This window comes from Polypterus senegalus, chromosome 3, assembly GCF_016835505.1.
Source record: "Polypterus senegalus isolate Bchr_013 chromosome 3, ASM1683550v1, whole genome shotgun sequence".
NCBI classification, from domain to species: Eukaryota; Metazoa; Chordata; class Cladistia; order Polypteriformes; family Polypteridae; genus Polypterus; species Polypterus senegalus.
The window spans coordinates 70,075,047-70,097,166 of NC_053156.1; the positions used below are offsets into that span (position 1 = coordinate 70,075,047).

At 35.6% G+C, this 22,120-nt stretch overlaps 1 protein-coding gene across 2 annotated transcripts in view; it reads left to right on the forward strand.

The window, feature by feature from the left end:
• arhgap18 (Rho GTPase activating protein 18) overlaps positions 1–22,120 on the forward strand; it is a 119,722-nt gene that overhangs the window by 44,860 nt on the left and 52,742 nt on the right. For both annotated transcript variants that reach the window (XM_039747469.1, XM_039747470.1), the window contains exons 2-4: positions 8,997–9,187; positions 9,844–10,076; positions 17,164–17,233. In XM_039747469.1, coding sequence (XP_039603403.1) covers positions 8,997–9,187; positions 9,844–10,076; positions 17,164–17,233 — 494 coding nt within the window. The remainder of the gene's footprint in view (positions 1–8,996; positions 9,188–9,843; positions 10,077–17,163; positions 17,234–22,120) is intronic.

The window sequence follows — 22,120 nt, forward strand, 5'->3', positions numbered from 1 at the left end:
TTTTTTAACGCGTTATGGAGCACATGCATCAAGCTTCTCAGCTGTGCTTGTGCTAAGAAAAGGAAATTTTTAAAAATAACATAACACGATTGTCAATGTGACCTTTTGTAAGTAGTGCCTGGAGGATTCAGTGTGTAGAAACTCTAGAGACAGCGTGTGTATTAACTTGTGGATTTTTCTGTGAGTATTTGGTGGCAGTCTGACAAAGTTGCTTGAAGACGGCGTTAGCAGGAGCTCAGCTCAGAGCGAAATTAGATGAATGGGAGGGGATATGATGACGTGACTCCCCCACCCGCCTTAACTGTCAATCCCCACAAACACAGTCTCTCGAATTTGCATTAGCACACCCTTCACCTACAATTTTAACTTAGTTACAAAGTGATCAAAACTCTCGTTTATATCCTGCGTCCTCTCATTAAACTTGTATCCCGCATTACCTGTGGGCATGTGAAACGCCAGCGGTAGCCTGTCTATGAACTTAATTTAAAGTTTAGGTTTACACCTTGCTTTCTTTTCGAGGTAGCATCACTCATGAATATGGTAGTATATGTCACTCGCTCGCTTCTTATTGTTTCGCTGCCTTCTCAATTATATAATGCATGTTTTCTTAAGCGCTTTTTTGAGGTCTTCCTGGTTTTCTACGCACTGCGTTGACAGTCAGTTCACGTGATTACGTGGGAGGCGTGATGATGTCACACGAAACTCCGCCCCCCACGTCATTCCAGCTCAACTCCATTACAGATAATGGAGAAAAATACCTTCCAGTTATGACCATTAGGCGTAGAATTTCGAAATGAAACCTGTCCAACTTTTGTAAGTAAGCTGTAAGGAATGAGCCTGCCAAATTTCAGCCTTCTACCTACACGGGAAGTTGGAGAATTAGTGATGAGTGAGTGAGTGAGTGAGTGAGTGAGGGCTTTGCCTTTTATTAGTATAGATTTTTATCCCCACTGGACGCTGATTTTATGGAATATTTATTGAAACTGATGCACTGCACTTTTTTTTTTTTTTGATTATTGTTTTAATAAAAGCACTTTAGCACTTTTTGGATATATCCCCTGGCTTCACATGAGATTTGTCCGCCTTTGTCAGCTCATCTCAGTGACATTATCGACAATGTTGGGTTCAAGGGCTCTCATAAAGATGGATAGGAGTGTGGAGCGGAGCCGCATCGTCACACAGCAAAAACAGAATTCCCATTCCATGCCTTTTTACTAAAAACCCTCAGTTTATTGAAATTAACAATATTGTACCTTTTTCTGTAATGCAATACAAAATATAAAATACTAACAGTAACAACAGCTTCAAAATACTGGTATATCCATCAAAATATCAAATATCAAAATACAATGTAAGACTTTTATTTTAATTTGTGGCAGAGATGGGGATCCTCAGAGTGCAACAACAAATGGGGGTTTATAATGTTGGGGGTATTTCAGGGTTTATAAAGAATGATATGTTTTGAAGTACCAGATCTATTATAGCCTGTACATGTTGCATTAATGGGGAGATGTGCCTGGTTCATTAAAGAATTGAAACACTAAACTTTATTTTGATATTAATATGTCATTGCCTGTGTAAACAAGCTAAAGAGCCTCTTCACTTGAATCTTGCACTGATGTTTACTTGATACAACTGTCATTTGTGCTGTCAGTCACCCCACAGTCCAGAATGTGTAACTGTGTGCATGTAAATCCCACCCCTGTGTAACCCATAACTGTATACATCGGTTAGAAAATGGACACATCCTTGGATTGATGGACATCTATAGAATGCTCATTCCAATCAGAGAATGGATGTGAAGCCTCCATTCATTTATTGGGACTGTGTAGGATACTATTTAAAAGTGATTATCTTGTTATCTTTTCACCTCCTCTTACAATTACATAACAATACAAGTTATATGATTTGATAAGTGATGTTATTTCACTCTCAAAGAGCAAACAAATCTGCTTGTGAACTAATTGCATAATGGGATAAAAGTGGCAATAATGTAAGCCTGTGTATGTTGTTTGAAAATTTTTAAAAAATTCAATTGTTGCACCAGTTTGCTAAAATTTTCCTGTATGAACACAAAAGCATTTCCAAAAATGACACGGCTTTTGCTGTTTTTCTTTCCAATATGTGTTGATGTGGTGCTTTATCATCAACATGAGTCATTTTTATATTTAGTTTTTCCTCATGTATTATTGTGCCTTCCAGAGAATTTTGTCTTGTTGTAGTCATGCATGAGTACAGTATTGACTTTCTTGGTAATATTGACACTGTAAAAAAAGCTGGTACTGTTACGTTTTCACAATTTTGGTACCAGATTAGTTCCAAATGCCAGTTTTTTTGACATCCCTACCTATTATGTGCTTGCGGCGTCTTGTTTGAACCTCAGGCGGAGCAGGTCACTCCTGCTGCTCCTTGAAATTGAAATGGGTGAGTGATGTGATGCTCATGTCCGTTAAAGTAAAAAAAATAAAGTTCAGCTTATGTAGTAATGTATGAAAGATGGCTGAATGAAATATTATGCTACAGTGACTAAATGTGTGCTCAGTATTTCCATTACTCTATAAAACAATCCCATTCCATTCCGTTATGTAAAAATTATAATGATTTAATATACATGTGACACTGTAATTTATCAGCACAGTACCATATTGATTTGATATCACGTTAGGGTGCACCTGCCAAGATTATTTAACTCTTTGTCGAGTGTTTTAAAAAATTGTATGTTTAAGAAATTTATACTCCAATAAGCCACAGACCCACTGCTTCCAACAAATAAAATTAGCACATGAATCTTTTAATTACTTGAGTAGGAATCTGCTATCTGTGAAAGCAATATCATCCACATGATATTGTAAAATGGCACTAAAGATGTTCTATGTACGCTACTAATACACATAATTACATTTTATTGTCACCGCTATTTTTTTTATTACATAACAAACTCTTTAATGAAGTGACTAGAGCATTTAAAAATGCTTCCAACTATCAAACCAGCTAACCAAATTTATTAATGCAAATGTTAGACCCTTGCTTAAATTTTCTTACTTGTTTCTTTTTTGACACATGGATATATTCAAATGTGATCTTCTAAAAAGTATATTTATATAAAGGTGATGAAATTTAAAAAAAAAACACAATGGAAATTTCATGAAAAATGAACAGATAAGCCATTTCTGTCTGTGGATAAGTAGAGCCAGCAGTTTTGCCACATTAGGTGAGATTGCAAATAGCGCCCCAATAGCCCACTTGGCTTTGAGTGGAATCATTACTGCCAGACCTGTACATAGACACGTGGAGATACGAGAGAGGAGCTAGGACCAGGAAGAGAAAAATACATAGTGTTTAGCTATAAAACAATGGATTAACAATTTGAAAATATTGAGGGGGGCTGTTGATTTGTTGCAGCAAGATGTGTGTACAAGAAAAATATGTGCTTGAGGGTTGCTATTTCAGAAAACATGTAGGAATTGGGCTGTATTAGCAGTCTTTATTTATTTATTTATTTATTTATTTAGTTTTGTATTAAATGCTAATGAAAGGGGAAAAAATGCATCAGATCCTCACTTAAACTGTAACCATACTCTATAGGACTTTATTTAAACCACCAGCCTAATAGGTAGTTTATAATGATGGTGACAATCTAGTTAGAATTTTAGCAAGGTATCTCTATAAACATGAACTTTTCCTTTAGGCTACTGAAATAAATTGACAAGACTAATATAAAAAAGTCAATGAACTTGAAGTATAATGATTACCTATAAACATTTCACCCCTGATTCCTATTTACTTTATTCAAATAATGCAATATAGCTATCCAATTAATGTATGACAAGAGATTTTTTCCAGTGAGAGACAGTCTATGGAGAACTTGTTTTAGCTTGCTAACAGCTAATGTCATAGATGGTGGTGAACAACAGAAGAGGCTGATACCTGACAGGTTTTAACACATCTCTTAATGTAAGTCCATTTGGGAAATGACTATATTTTGAGTTAAATCAGTCATTAGCATTGTATTCAAGAGCTCCTGTCCTGATGCGTTTTGATTGTTTAATTTTTTTTGCTGCTTCTATAGTCCAGTGCTATGCCAGTGTGAGAATTATCATATATGTTTACCAAACCATGTTAATGTCAAGTTGATGCCCCTGAAACAAAACTAAAACTGTGAATTTGCTACCAAACAAAATAACAAAAAAACAAACGGACAAATCTTCCCTTGTTAAGAAAACCTCTGAGTGTAGTGTGTCCTGGAGTTTGGAAGACCACTCATTATAGGTTCTGGGTGTGTCATTAAGACCACAGATACTGTAGCTAGTTTGCAAAAATAATATAAAACAATATATTAGGGCTAATGGGAACTGGCATTGAGTCCAGAGTGTTTGTAAGTCAAGAAAAAGCCACCTGCAAACAACATGCCCACTCCAAACCCCCATACCTCCCAAATTTTGCTGTCCTAGGAAAAAGTAAGCTTAGCTATAATAACTGTTTTTACTCCCACTGACCAGAACAAACTCAAGCAGGTATTTCCTATAAGTGTCTTGTGGACATTGAATGGGAGAAACGTTTATCACTCCTCCATGCACAATTCTTTCAGGTATCTTCTGGCAGATGACGTTACATTCTTCTCAAGCACCTTTTGGTACAACAAAGAATAGTGGATTGTCTGATGATGAATTTCCTAGGCCCTGCGACAGCAAAGCAGCTACACCCAGTAATACCTATAAGGCTTGCATGACAGTTTGATTTCTAGTCCTTGTTAGACCTATCGTGTTTGTAAAAGTTCATTCAGGAAATTCCAGTTTCCTTTCACTAGTGCTGTGGTATGTGAAGCAAAATTTAGAGTATTCATTAATATTTTTGCAGTTTGACTGTTCTGCATTGAATTGATGGATGGATGTTTCTCTCCATTCAGCTTCTTGTTACTCACTCCAGAGATGAGAGAAGAAAAATGCTTTCATCAATCTGGCCAAGACTAATGTGGCTGTGCTTCATGCATAGACATCATACATATTTATAGTTTCTGTGTTCTCATTTGCAGGAGACATATGAACACTCCAGTCCTGGCAAAACTACCACATGCAGTGGTTGTCTCGTCCTTGAGCTATTAATAATTATAAAACAATAATTCAGTGCATTCAGTCACTGAGTTTAAAGATCAGCATATATATTGTTACTGTTTCAGGGAAGTGTAACTGGAAACTACAAATAAGATTAAAGGTGTGAGTGCATTGTTGTTGAATAATTGTGAACAATTTTTTGGGTTCCAACTTTCTTCTAATTCTTTGTGAATTTCTGACAACAAGAAGTTTGCATGCAAACATGGTTTGTCATTGTCATATTATTTATGATAATGCACTTACAAAAGGAATGTACTTAGCCAAAAGGTAATTTTATGAATGAGGAGTACCTAAAGGTATCACTACTGAAATATGAATTTGTATTTTGCCACAAAAAATCTTTTGAATAAAAGTTTTTTTAATATATTAAATATTCAGAAAGAAGACAATTGGAAACAAATATCAAAATGAATTTGTCTACATTGTTCAGTGATATGATAGTTGTTACATACAGTCGGGGCCCTTGCCCGGCCAGGATGCCTCTATGCTGGAAGGACCAGGGGAGAGGGTGTATCCAGAGCTTTACACTTGGAGTGCTAGGTTGCAGCGGTGCCTTGGACTTCCACAGGACTCCATGGGAGTTGCAGTTTGGTGCAGGCCTGTTGGGTTCCGTGGGCACCGCCAGGGGGTGCTGCAGCTACTGCTGAGTCCATGGTTGCAGCACTTCTGCCACACCTGGACATGCTGCTGGAAGAAGGTCAACAAGCACCTGGAACACTTCTGGGTGCCTTATAAAAGGAGCCAGCAGCCACTACTTAGAGAGCCAGAGTTGGGTGGGAGAAGATGAAGCTTGCCAGAAGGAGTGGAGGTGAAGAGAGAGAGAAAAAAAAAGAGAAAAGGAAGAGAGTTTAGTGCTGGACTATGCTTGTGCTTGTGACTGTGCTGTACAGGTGGGAAATGGAGGAAGGCATTTCTAACGGGTAAAAGAAGAAAATAATAGCATGTTTGTTGCACTTGTGTCCTGTGTCTGTCTATGTCGGGTTTGGACAGTGAGAGTGCCACATATTATTAATATACTGTACATGATCACATGTCACCACAAGGTTGACACTGGTAACTTCCTTTCTGCTAGAGTCTGACAGAATCAGAATTACTTTTATTTGCCAGTACTTAATGGACAGGAATTCAGCTTGGTAGCTTTGTAGCTGCTTGTAATATAACACCACATCACATACAAATACATAAGCTAAACAACATACGTCATGAAAAGTTGTAGAACAGTGCAATTATAAAGGAGATCGCAACATACTGCAATTTATTGTTGGAGTGGACCATTGATGTACCAAACCAGACAATAATGGAGAATGTGCTCACACTTTTAATTATCACTGTAGAATTGTACAAGGATAAGTTGGTAAATTTTAAATTTCTTTAGTTGGCATAAAAAGTACATCCAATGCTGAGCTTTTTTATTTATGGAAGTGGCGTTAATGTATACCTTATTGCCTGCAAAATTTTTAACTTCTAGTGGAAGGGGTTGATACCTTTGTTTGCAAAAGTCAAATCCCATTTTCACTTTCTTAGTTGTATTGAGTACCAGGCTGTTTGTAGGGCACCAACACACAAGACGAATCACCTCCTTTATATATGCTGTGTCATTACCTGTAGTAATTAGTCCAGTAATGGCAGTGTCATTGGAAGTACTTGATGATTTTTTACTCCAGGATCAGTGTATCTACATACTTTGGTGTACAAGTAATGGAGTGGGGGGAAGCACACAGTCTTGTGTTGCACATGTGCTGATTCAGAGACCATCTAAGAGGTGGGAGCCCATCTGTACATACTGTTTCCTTTTTGTCAGAAAACTGGAAATCCATTTACAGATGGAAGAATTCAGATTAGTGTTTAGTTAGCAACACTTCAGAGACAATAGTAGTAAATGCTGAAGTGATGTCTACAAACAGTTTCCTGGCATAAGTTCATTTACCGCCCTTTTATTAGTAAGCAAAAGGTACCAGACCTTGATGTGATGCTGTGTTGTTTTGTTCTGATATAATTAAAACAACGAAAAGTGACTTGATGCAAAAGACACATTATACAGTTGTATTCTGATGTATTTTTTCTATATGTCTGTATGTAATTTATAATCTACAAGTAGTTTTTAATTGTTGAACTGTTTATAAAATTTCAATCTAAGTAGTGTTCTAACAGGGTGTGAATATAAGGATTGCAAACACTGCACATTTTATTTACAGATCCTTCACAGTTTACTTTCAGCAGTTATATACCTCTGAACCTGCAAGAAAAAAATGAATAAAAAAGACAATAGGTATTGCAAGTTTTATCCAGTCATAGTATAAGTGCAGAAATAAAGATACTCAATTTCTAACTTCTCTGACATGTGACAAATCAGTCAGTCAGTTATTATCTAACCTGCTATATCCTAACACAGGTTCACGGGGGTCTACTGGAGCCAATCCCAGCCAGCACAGGGCGCAAGGCAGGAACAAATCCGTGGCCACCGCTGGGCACACATACACACACACTCACAAACCAAGCACACACTAGGGACAAGTTAGGATCGCCAATGCACCTAACTTGCATGTCTTTGGACTGTGGGAGGAAACTGGAGCACCCACAGACACGGGGAGAACATGCAAACTCCACTCTGGGAGGACCCGGGAAGCGAACCCAGGTCTCCTTACTGAGAGGCAGCAGTGCTACCACTGCGCCATCATGCCGCCCATTTGAAATTTTAGGTCACTTTAGGCAGCCCCAGTAGGAGAGTCTTCATGTTCTACATTCTTTGAATGTAATGGATGACAAGTAAAAATTGTGACAGATTTCAAGCCAAATGGCTGTGTGCACTAGTGTTGGATTGGAAGTAAAATATTGACTTTGGTATCTATACCAGATATTGAACCTCATCAGTACCAAAATGGTACAGAAGTAAATAACAGATAACTTACCCACTCCCAGGCAACCTCCATATAAGGTCCCTAATAAACACCTGTGGCTTCTGTACAGTGGGAGTCAAAATGAGTTGCTTTATGTATCATTTTTATTCAAAAATAACAATTATAAGTTGGTATTTAACTAGTTTCAGGGCTATATAATGGCATATGTCTGATAATATATAGGAGACCTTGAAAATTAATGACTGTAATGGATGGGATGCTGATGACCTATTTTCATTTGATGCTATTAATAAGCTATTTAAAACAAATGCTAAAACAAATCCTGCAAAAGGGCATTTGTAATACCTGACAAACTGATTTGCTGATGAATTTTATGTGAAGCGTTTAACAAGTGTAACTTTAAAGAGCTATTTTAAATATAAATATTCTTAACATTCTCTGTGTTACTAGACCATATGCAAATAACCTTGTGATGCTTGCTTTTTGGTTTTATTAGTATTTTTCAATTAATGTACAGAAAAATCAATTAAATCATGTAGTATGTGTATTAATTAACATAAATTAGGTATTCTATTTTGATAATGAATATTTTTTCTTAATTTCTGCATCAGTTCTCCCCAAGTGTACTGTATATATTTGCTATTACATAAGAAGCAAGCCCTTTCTACCTAAAATGACCTTGCATGTATTACTGTTAACTAATTTTAATCTACTCAAATGGTAATTCTTGGGCCATGTCTTATTGAAATTTGTCACCTTTTCACGTTTTTGTTGTTGGTATTCTAACATGATTATTATTATTTTAGTAAAATTACTGTTAATAGTATTTAGTATCTGCCTATACTGCTAATATATAATGTATTCTATATCTGCATCAGCTGTCAAAAATTGTATTAGTATTTCTCTAATTGATATTATTCATCTGTAAATAAGAATTTGGATTTCACTTAAAATGTTTTCCTTAACCCCAGTGCTTCTTTCAGTCATTATTTATTTATTTATTTATTTATGCATATTTATTTTCTAGGGGTAGATCTGGTCAATACAATTTACAGAGTAGGACAAAACATGTCCCTGGTAAGCCACCGCTCAGATCAGCCTCAATGGATTCACTGGATGATCTTACTTTGGATGATTATTGGACTGAATTAGAGCATATTCAGAGCAGCAACAATGACCAAGAACAGCACAATGATCTGGTAGAGAAAGTACCTGATGGTAAGTATTCCTGTGATTTATTTCCTACATTTAATGATTAGTCTTTCTTCATAAGAAGCTAAATCTGTTCATGTATGCATGTTAATCTACATTCTACTGATTAATGCAGTTGTCAATCAAGCATGAAAATAGTTTATATTTTAAATAATTCTCTTTATGTAAAGCACTTTACATAGACCATAAAATGCAATTCCAAATATCAATATTTATAATTATAATGTAGCTGATTAGTTCAGGGTAATGTAAATAAGCTTATGTTGGGATGTAAGGAGATTTTTTATTACTTTCCACTAATATTGAATCCAGATAGTTTAGTTTGAAATCTGTGTAGTAAAAGTGTATGTTTAGTTTAACAGCATATCTAGTACAAACATTTATATAGCACTTTTCTAGGAATTGAAGCTCAACAAGAAAATAAGACTACAGAGAATTTCTCTGAGCATCTGAACCTTTTCTGCCTTTCTGATAACTGCTGATGTGAACCATATTTGATTTTAGCTTATAGTGCCTTGTCAGGTTTTTCTATTTTTCTTTGCTAAGTTTGTTTGTTAAAATACTTTCTGTTCTTTAAAACTATGCAAATAGTAAAATGTCTATACTGTACATGAAATTGCTGTACATTCTGATGTGTTGGAGTTCTGTGTTGTGTGATGTAGAAGGGGAACTAGAGGAGGAGTGGCTGAAAGAAGCAGGGCTGTCCGACCTCCTGGTTGATTCTGCAGATCCCATTGAAAGCAAAGTGTTATTATCTACGCTAACTCGCACCCAGGCTGCTGCCGTGCAGAAGAGGATAGAAATGGTTACGCAAACTCTACGCAAGAAGAATAAACAGCAGCAAATACCAGATGTGAGGTCAATTTTTGGTTTGCCACCATCACAAGCTGAGAAGGTATGACACATGAATCAGAAATGATGTGAACATTCTAGTTCAGAATGAAATATAACTGATTGATTAAAATAAATTCTGCCAAAGCATTTGTGCTTCAAAAATTCATATTGGATATATTAGGTTTTGTGCCATGTTTAAAAATATAAAAAAATGTAATGTACTAAAAATTTGACCTTAAACCTGGAATGTCTCTTATTGATTCTATTTTTATGCAAATTAAACTAAAGAGTTAAAATTTTTTTTGTTGTTGAAGCCTGAGGATATCTGCAACCTAGATAAGAGGAGCAGGAGAGAGAGAGAGAGAAACACAGATATACTAGTAGAAACAGTGTATGTAGAGAAACAGAAATGTAGTCATTCAATATCTGCTTACCTAATCATTAATAGAAATGATGAAACGGCAGGGGATTAGAGGAAAACAAAAGCTGTAACAATGTTCTTTGAAAAAATATTTTTTTATATATAGATACTTGGAAATAAGAAGTTGGAGTATGGCTAATCTATGCAAGCTGACCAATCCTTTCCATCCCAGACATCTTTTAATATATGCCATAGTCTGTATTATATCATAGTAGTATAGTGATATTATGGCCATGTGCTGTGATTGTCAGCCATGATGCCAAAGTTCCAAATTGACTCAGATATCTTGTTTTCATGGCAAACTGAAGTAGCCTGATCATGGTAGTAATAACAATACCGTGTAGAACACAGGGAGAAAAAAGGAGAGGGGGTCAACTCTTATTGTAGTAGACAGGTCATTAAAAAATTTAAGGGTTCTGTTTGTTAATGCTGTACATCAGTAGTGTGATTTTTCTTCAAATGTATAGGTAAGAAAAGTAATTTACAGGTTATTGTATTAGAAAGGGGATTTTGAAAACTTTATATTGAGTTTCCATTGAGAACCAGTGGTTTGCATACAGGTAGAATCTTTAAGTAGCTGCAGACTGGAAATGAGTTAAACATTGAATAAAATAAATATTTTTTTTGTAAACTAAAATGTATCTACTACATCATAATCTACTACACTTTTTTTCTTTATCTTGCCAATTTATAGAGTGCATTAATTTCCTTTAGTCGTGCAAGAGATAATACCAGATTATTAAAAAAAAATAACTTAATCCATTCAAGTTGAGAGTATCTTGTTACTTCTTCTTACTGTGTGTACAATTTTCCCAAGCTAGTACAATGTTTGTATTGTATGGATAAGTATTGTAGATGTTCATCCAGAGTGTTAATTCACAGTAGCAATTAAGAACAAATTTGGAGAAGCATAATCTGTGTGTGTGTGTGTTTATATATATATATATATATATATATATATATATATATATATATATATATATAGGTCAAATTCCATAACAGAACAGAAGTTCTCGAGACTGAAAAAAAAATTGTTACAATTGAATTGGCACATAAAGCAGTCTATCAGCATTTATAGTTGACAAAGCTGACTCTGAAATATAGAACTCGGTGGTAACATCTGTTTTCTTTTTGCGAGCATCAACATCAGTGAGATGTTCCAAAGGGATGCTTATCAGTCAGCACTTTTGCTAATGAGTGAGCCAAAAATAAGTCCTCAATCTGATCAATTTCCTCAGCCCAGTCATACCTTGAGAAACCTGGAAATGAGTGACAGTCTAGCTGTGGCGAACCTCCAGAGCTTCACAAGTACAGTCGAGTCAAATTTGATTGAGTGTTACCCTGCCCCCAGATATGCCCACAATGTCTGTAGTTTGTGGTAACCCTTCTCTTCATCTTCCAAGATTATGACCATTGAGTAAACCAAATGACATAAACATGCAATCCATCTGGCTGTTCAGCAGTCCTCCAAAATTGCGATTGAGTAAAAAATTGTGTGTTTTGCTGGTTTTGTATGAAAAATTACTTTGTGGTAATGAATTTTGCAGATAAAACAGACTTTGCTGTAATGTGTATTGGATTTTGTTTATATATATATATATATATATATATATATATATATATATATATATATATATATATATATATATATATATATATATATATATATATACACTGTATACACAACATTACTTTTATTGGAAATTGGCCAGGACCAAAAAATTAATTAAAATGATACATATAATTTTATATAATACAATACAAATGAGATGTTCACTTACTTACTCACCAACAACATCTCCCATTTAAATAAAAAACTGAATTTTGTCCGGTTGGCATATCTAAGGCAGTAGGTATCTGGTAAGAAAGGACATTTTGACATATCAATATGTAGGGGTAAAAATAAAACAAAAGTAGAAACTAAGTACCCCAGTATCTCAAAAATGCTTTGACAGTTTGATTGAAGTTTGGTGACATTGTAGAAGAAAGAAAATGATCAGATTACGTATTTTTTTTGTTTTTGATGATATTTATCTTTAATAATCCTCTACCCAGTGGGACATTCTAAAACTCCATGTCCCCTGTTTTGTTACAGCACTGACAGTGATTGCACTGAGAAATGGCGTTGTGCCAGTTTAGGGATAGTGAAGGGATTGTGTAGCTACAGACTGAGAGACCATTTAAAGGCTTTTGCAGGTGTTTTGATTTAATTAGCTGATTAGAGTGTGGCACCAGGTGTCTTCAATATTGAACCTTTTCACAATATGCTAATTTTCCGATACTGAATTTGGGACTTTCATTAGTTGTCAGTTATAATCATCAAAATTAAAAGAAATAAACCTTTGAAATACATCAGTCTGTGTGTAATGAATGAATCAAATATACAAGTTTCACTTTTTAAATGGAATTACTGAAATAAATCAACTTTGTCATGATATTCAAATTTTATGACCGGCACCTGTATACTGTATGTGTAGGATTGCCTCTAACCTAATGCCTTTTAGACACATTACTAGCAATTAGATATTATGGCGCCACATGCCACAATAGCTACACACACATCATTTGGTCGCTACCAATATAACTACAGTGTTACTGACAGAATTCTGTCTGACCACACAAACCCACCCTAAACTAAGACTGAAACCAAAGTTGATGCCTACACAGCCTACTGTAATTTTAAGTAAACAACTTTTTGGAATGGAACTTTTTTTAAACTGTATTTAAATAAAAAATGTAACAACTACACATGTGGGTGCCAATTTGTAGTCTGAACTAAATTACTGATGCACAGAGAAATGTGTACTTCTTGTCATACCTTAGTGACTAAGAGAGTGAAAAGAAATAAGCTGTTTTGAACTGTATTCACTGAAAACTAACAACTCGGATGATCTGGAATAGATTAAAACACAGATTACAAGTATAATAAGACATACCAATTGGTGAATATCTCACATTTAGTAAGAGCTAGACTGTACATATAGTTTAAGGGTTACTGTGCCCACAGATATACAAACATGGAGAGATGGTTATCTATACTAATAAAAGGCAAAGCCCTCACTCACTCACTCACTCACTCACTCACTCACTCACTCACTGACTCATCACTAATTCTCCACCTTCCCGTGTAGGTAGAAGGCTGAAATTTGGCAGGCTCATTCCTTACAGCTTACTTACAAAAGTTGGGCAGGTTTCATTTCGAAATTCTACGCCTAATGGTCATAACTGGAAGGTATTTTTCTCCATTAACTGTAATGGAGTTGAGCTGGAATGACGTGGGGGGGCAGAGTTTTGTGTGACATCATCGCGCCTCCCACGTAATCACGTGAACTGACTGTCAACGCAGTGCGTAGAAAACCAGGAAGACCTCCAAAAAGCGCTTAAGAAAACATGCATTTTATAATTGAGAAGGCAGCGAAACAATAAGAAGCGAGCGAGTGACATATACTACCATATTCATGAGTGTTGCCAGCTCGGAAAGAAAGCAAGGTGTAAACCTAAACTTTAAATTAAGTTCATAGACAGGCTACTGCTGGCGTTTCACATACCCACAGGTAATGCGGGATACAAGTTTAATGAGAGGACGCAGGATATAAACAAGAGTTTTGATCACTTTGTAACTAAGTTAAAATTGTAGGTGAAGGGGTGTGCTTATGCAAATTCCGAGACTGTGTTTGTGGGGGATTGACAGTTAAGGCGGGTGGGGAGTCACGTCATCATCTCCCCTCCCATTCATCTAATTTCGGTCTGAGCTGAGCTCCGCGGCTAATGCCGTCTTTCGAAGCAACTTCGTCAGACTGCCACCAAATACTCACAGAAAAATCCACAAGTTAATACACACGCTATCTCTAGAGTTTCTCCACACTGAATCCTCCAGGCACTACTTACAAAAGGTCACATTGACAATCGTGTTATGTTATTTTTAAAATCTTTCCTTTTCTTAGCACAAGCACAGCTGAGAAGCTTCATGCATGTGCTCCATAACGCTAAAAATAATGCATTTAATCACACTTTGCATTACAAGCAAAGGGAGCTTTTGTCAATGCATGATTTCCTGGTACTGTACACCGATTACATTGATCAGCGCATCCCGATTCATTTTACCCTCGCACCACCTTAGTTTGAGAAGAAGTATGAAAAATATGAAGTTAACACAGAAAAACAGATCACCAATTCAAGCTTTATGAATAATCGATTCGCCATCAATAATTGTTTTGGTAAAGCCATCCTCCTTCCATTTTATAATTTTTCCGCCACTAGCCATGATTAAATGAACGGTAAAAAGTAAGAGCAAAGCGAGGGTGACTTATTTAGGCAGGCATATATATGACAGCAACACTCATGACAATGTCAATCATGTTACGTTATTATTAAAATGTTTCCTTTTCTTTTTCATTACTTCTTTAACACACTACTTCTCCGCTGCGTAGCGGGTATTTTGCTATATATATAATATATGAATGACCTCCAAAGAGCGCTGAGACTTTTGATATCATGAACGTGTCTGCAAACTGGGGTCTCCTGCCCAGCACAAGTCGAGCAGCCAGCGCGCGCGCATAGCTGTGCCGGCCTTTGAGACGCTTACTGTGCTTCTGCCTTAAGTCAAAGTGAGCACTTTTAATTTTTTTCATCCTCCCCCTGCGCTATAGCCCAGACAAGTGCAAACACGGGCCCCTTTTCTACACCACGGCAAAATAATATTAAGGCGATTCACACTTTCTTTGCACGTATACGATTATCAAGTCCTCACCTCGAATTATGAAGACACGCACACGAGTGCAGGACTGACAGTGCCATCATAGCCGATTAATGGCGGGACGTCTCACCAGTCTACACAAGACCCAGCGACTGTCCCCAAAAGGCGATCATAACGTCAGCGAACACATCTCTATACTATATAAAAGAAAAGGCAACTTTCCTTTCTTTACACCTTTTTCCTTTTATCCCAAACCAAAGCCTTTCTCTCTTAACACTGCAGAGGACACAAAACTAATTTTCTTTAAATGCCGGTAAGGCACATTACCAGAGGCACAAATTTGAACATTCACATAGAAAATGTAATTTCAATGTACCTGTACTTCTTAAAACGTTAATGTTTTACTGTTTAATAACTTATAGACTATAATTTATTATTTTTCCCTTGCACTCAGTGACCAAACCTATACACACACATATAGACACATACAAACATACACACAAGTATATGTATGTGTATATATATATACACACACACATACATACATACATACACACACACATATATATAATTTGTGTGTGTGTATGTATGTATGTGTGTATATATGATGTAGATAGGTATGTATGTATATATATATATATATATATATGTGTATATGTAGATATATGTAGATATATATATATATATATGTGTATATGTAGATATGTATATAGATATGTAGATATGAAGATATGTATGTGTATATATGTATGTATGTATGTGTATGTATGTGTATATATATGTGTGTGTGTGTGTGTGTGTGTGTGTGTGTGTGTATATATATGACAGCAGCAATCCAAGCTGTGAGAAAACAGTAAAAAGGAGGCGTGTCAGACGTCGTGGTACATTTTCTGATGCAGCTGCCGAAAACAACTTTGTGACGCTGCCGCCAAATACACAAAACAATTACTTTGGCAATCATGTTACATTATTTTTAAAATGTTTCCTTTTCTTTTTCATAACTTCTTTAACACATGACATCGCTGTGAAGCGCGGGTATTTTGCTATATATATATATATATATATATCACAGCGACACTCATAACAGTGACAAAACAATTACATTGACAATCATGTTACGTTATTTTCAAAATGTTTCCTTTTCTTTCTCTTTTCTTCTTTAACACACTACTTCTCCGCTGCCAAGCACGGGTATATATATATATAGATATATATATATAGATAGATATGAGAACAACACTCATATCAATGACAAAACAATTACATTAACAACCATGTTACGTTATTTTTAAAATTTTTCCTTTTCTTTTTCGTACCTTCTTTAACACACTACTTCTCCGCTGCGAAGCGCGGGTATTCTGCTAGTAAATTCATAACTTGTTAACAGAACTCTCTTTATGTTGCTAAAAAATGAAACAATAAAAATGTCTCCTTGTTTATACAGTGTTACAATACGAAGGTCAGTGGTACTTTTGTCTTTTAACCAAAAGTGACTTTTTTGGAGCAGGAACGGTTTGCTATGTCATGCATGCAATAAATATTTGAGAATAGTCACCATGGGGAGATCCAGAGGAGTTAACAAAATGATCATGATCTTTTCACATTTGATTTCAGTGATGCATCTGTGTTAACATAATAGTTGTTAATTTGGTGTCCATAAATAATTGCAACTGAATGTGTGAATCATAAGAGAGAAGTACATGCTTTTCAGTTCCTTATAAATTCTGTATTTCTTTTCTATAGGTTTTGCAAGAGCAGTATCTGTGAATTGCAATGAAATAATAAAATGATCTCAATAAGCAAATTAATGGATTGGATAAAAGTGATAAGTTTTCAAATTCAATCTCAGTTATCAAAAGTGTTGCAGCCATCATATCGTAAAGGCTCCATTAGACATATAAAACTTCATTTAAGTGGACTTATATTAGCTATAGCTAGCTACTTTTGTTTTAGTTAGAAACTTTGAGCCTTTCATTATATATACAAATATATATATATATATATATATATATAAATGTATTGTATTTTCAGATTTCTGATGCTAATGGAACTCCTTCTCCATCAAATAATGAAGAAGAAAAAATGTCATCTGTTTCTGGTGGTATGTTGAACAGCTTTAAGCATTATTATACAATACTCAGACTACCAGACTTATAAATAGCATGCTCTTTATCAGAAAATCATTAATTACCTCTGACAGCACTTATTATGTACACTTTAATTTTTTTTTCAATTTTCTTTATATGCAGAATTATTGTTTTCAAATTGGTCACAATTGCATCTAATAACCTAAAAAAACCTTTTCTGTACCAACAATTGCATCTTGCCTGGGAAAGGGGCCTGAGTTGCCTTGAAAGCTTGCATATTGTAATCTTTTTAGTTAGCCAATAAAATGTGTCATTTTTCTTGACTTCTCACTGTACCAACGATGAAAGGTGTGTTTTAGGAATTAAAATTCTGTCATTGTTAAGTGACAAACATTCCCATTGCTCTATGTCCAGATGATTATAACAGAAATTCATTATTCACATGTTTATATTATTTGTAAAGTGAAAGCTTCAACAGGTTTTATTCATATTGAGTGACCCAACCATTTCATCAGCTGTGAAAAGTGTTTGAATCTTTATGTATTGAAATGATAAGATACTATTAAATTAACCAAACAAGCAGTGCTTGACCTAAAAATATGGAAGATATTAAAGGAGCTCAGTATACTCTTACAAAAGACTAAGCTTTGCACATAGAATTTTCCCCAATAAATTTAATATACATTCATATTAAACACATACAACAGGTGAAATACATTGTTTCTAATGCATTAGTTGCTGTAGCTGTTCCAGATTTATGTCTGGAATCATAGAAAGTATAAACTGTTTCCAATTTCTAATTTTTCATCTATAGTGTTTTTCACTTTAGAATGGAGTGTAATGTTGGAGAAACTAATACTGAATTGTTCTGGCTACATTTAGTTTCAGTAGATGTCCCCAGCTGAAATTAGAACACCATTAAGTCAGTGTCATTACTATAACTACCATCAATTCATTGGATCACTTAATTCTGAGAATGTTATGTTTTATTGATTTTACTCTTCTGGTAACCATCTTCAAATAGGTTTAGTATCTGTGGTAAAGCAAAAGAAGAAAGGGGAAAAATGAACATCATCAGTATAGGTTGATGATTTCAGGTTATTAGCCCTTCATTGGGATCAATTAAATAACTGCACGAAGATAATATCATTTACATTTACATATTTGGCTGACACCTTTATTAATGGCGATTTACAGCATTTATGATACAATTAGTTACATTTTGTTTGACTTTCCAATTGGAGCACAGGCTGGTCAAGTGTCTTGTTCATGGGCACACTGTGTTAGTAGTGGGATTTGAACCCACATCCTCAGGGTTATCAAAGTCCAAACCCTTAATCCCTGCACTATACTTCCTTCCGAATATCTTTAATTAGCTACAAAATCTCTGGGTCAGTAAAGCATTCTAAATACAGCAATGATGAAAAAGGCTGGTTTTATCATAGTATCATGCACCTAACTTGAAACATACCAACTAACTAACTGGGAGAGGGAAGAGATTTCAAAACCAGCTTTCCAATTGTTTTCTCTAACCTCATATCCGTCTCACTGTCTATGTTGTACCACTCACATTCAATGTTAGGAACTTATATCAGCAGACCGCTTTGCTGCCTAGAACTGTGTTTTACTTTCAATCTTTTACTTCAGTCCATTTAACCATCAATAAAGGACTTCCTCGAAACATCATTTTGAGCCCTTAAGGGACTGAATCTAGAGAATGAGTGATCAGTTGTAGCTCTTGGCTTGCTAGTAATTAATGAAACAGGCAAAGAGTTTAAGCTTTTATTTGAAAATTGTATTTATTTGCATAATAACCAATTGGAGCAACTGTAAGCAGTACAAATAATTATACAACCTTTGTGGGCTCATTCAGTCTTCTTTCAGTTCCAGATGACATTTCCCAGATGGCCCAGTTTCTTTGCTACAGATTATATACCTCTAATTGAAAAGATTGATTTCTTATGAGAGAGAGAGAGTGAGCTCTTTTTCCAAGTGTCCATCACCTAATTAGCAAAAGATAACAAGCTTCATTTAAGTGTACATATTCATCTGAGATGCTTCTTGTAAATTTCAATTTTTGCAACAGGGCCCTTTACAAATGTGCCAGAATAGCAACTGAAAACTTGTTTTTTCAAAAAGTAAACTAAACTGAGGAGGATACTTTTTAAAAAAAGTCTAATAAAAGGAAGCAGTTCTCCTTTTCTTGCATAAATCAAGTGCACATACCTGTTTCTTTACAGGAGAGCCGACAGTACTAATTCATTGTCATCAAGTCATTCACATGGGAATTCATTTTAAGCATAAGACTCTGGCTTTAGTCTCTTACCTGAAATCTTTACGTTAAAAGGATAAAGCATGCCCCCCCACAAAGGCCTTTTGTATTTTTAGCTATGTATCTCCATCCATCCATCCATTTTCCAACCCGCTGAATCCGAACACGGGGTCACGGGGGTCTGCTGGAGCCAATCCCAGCCAACACAGGAACCAATCCCGGGCAGGGTGCCAACCCACCGCAGGACACACACACAAACACCAAGCACACACTAGGGCCAATTTAGAATCGCCAATCCACCTAACCTGCATGTCTTTGGACTGTGGGAGGAAACCGGAGTGCCCGGAGGAAACCCGCGCAGACACGTGGAGAACATGCAAACTCCACGCAGGGAGGACCCGGGTCTACTAACTGCGAGGTAGCAGCGCTACCACTGCGCCACCGTGCCACCCTGCTATGTATCTCCATCAAGCCCTATTATGATATCATGGAAAAATGGCAGTTTTCTGTTAAGTTTCAAAGTATGTCCAAAACAAGCGTAAAGAGCAGCAACAAGACACATCTAAAACAATGAATTCAGAGTAATTTTGAATACATTTTGTTAAAGCACCATATGGATAGTGGAACACTCTGTTACCTAATTAGCAGTGATGCATCTTATTTCAGACTACAAACAGAGGCATAACATAAAATGTCTGTTCAAAATTATAATTATCTTGGTCCAGTTTATTGGCTTGAAATGCTACACAGGTTTTGATTATCAGTTTAATATAAATATGATAACTCACCTCAAATGTACTGTATAGAATGAAATGCTTAATGCAATAGCAGCAAAAAAAGAGGAAACTAAAAACTTATTGTGAAATTAGAAATATAATATAACATTTTTAAAAATTGATTGCAAGCATAATTTCTTTTTAATACCAATAAAACACTGAAACCTCATGATATCAGACAGGGAAATATTTAGTCGTGTTAATTACATTTTAATTGGAAATACAGTTACTAGAGCACTGACTTGGATTAGAAATAGTATCTGTATCATTGTGTTAGAAGCTCAGCGGAAACCTGCATGTCCAGTACGTGGAACACATTACCTGTCAGTGGAGACTAAGGTAGCACATTAGGATCCTGAGGGGATGCCTGATGTAAATAAGGTATAGTGTGGTATATCTTATTAATCTGTAGAGTATGCATTGTAATGAAAGCTTTATGTCAATAAAACATTTCAAATAAAGTAAAATTAAGGGAAGTGGTACATTTAATACCTTCACATCTGGACTTTGTTTTGCATATAATTTAGGTGAATGAAAAAAATAAGGATATTAAAATAAATGTTTTGATCTCATCAATAGTTTTTTGTTTTTAGAGTTCTGGAAGGTTTGATTACATTGTTCTACTATTTGATTATATAAAGTCTTCAAAGTTCTGTTACAATTTATAATTTTATATGCCTGTAAGTGCCAAGTATAACTTTCATTGTAGCTTACACTATGTAAAACTGTTATGAAAGTGAGATCTTTTCCCAATTTTCCTAGAATTCTATAATCTTGCTCCATACTTTTTAGTGAACACTTACCCTCCTTTGTGGCTCTAAGTTTGTGTAAAACTCCATCTAGGCCAGTCAGACACCATCAATTTTCTTGTTATGTTAAAAGTTATTTCAAGTTTTTTTTTTCTCAAATTGTCTTGCAATGTAAATCATATATTAAATTCTACAGATTTCTTCAGGAGCAAGACCGGACACTGCAAATGGGTTGGATGTACAGTACAGGCCAAAAGTTTGGACACACCTCGTCATTCAATGTGTTTTCTTTATTTTCATGACCATTTACAGCACTCCATCACTCTCCTTCTTGGTCAAATAGCCCTTACACAGCCTGGAGGTGTGTTTGGGGTCATTGTCCTGTTGAAAAATAAATGATCGTCTAACTAACCTCACTTCTGCACAACACAACTGCTGGTCCCAACCCCATTGATAAAGCAAGAAATTCCACTAAATAACCCTGATAAGGCACACCTGTGAAGTGAAAACCATTTCAGGTGACTACCTGTTGAAGCTCATCAAGAGAATGCCAAGAGTGTGCAAAGCAGTAATCAGAGCAAAGGGTGGCTATTTTGAAGAAACTAGAATATAAAACATGTTTTCAGTTATTTCACCTTTTTTTGTTAAGTACATAACTCCACATGTGTTCATTCATAGTTTTGATGCCTTCAGTGAGAATCTACCAATGTAAATGGTCATGAAAATAAAGAAAACACATTGAATGAGGAGGTGTGTCCAAACTTTTGGCCTGTACTGTATGTAATGGCCAGATGGACAAATTATAATTCTGAGATCTGAAAAGAATAATTACTATTTGAAGAACTGTTATTAAAGCACATTATCTATTTGGTGTATCATAACTTACTTCTTGTTAAGAAAACAAATTAAAGCCTTTGTTTCATTTATAAAACTTTTAATAAAGTACTTGTCAGAGATGTCTGGGGTTTTACCTGGCCAGGATGCCTGAAAGGACCGGAAGGAGGCATTAATAGCTTCCGGGTCACGAGGGGATAACAGCCTTCGATTAGGAGAGGACCACGGGAGAAGAGGGAAAGCTTTTAACCCGTTGGGACCCGTGGCCAC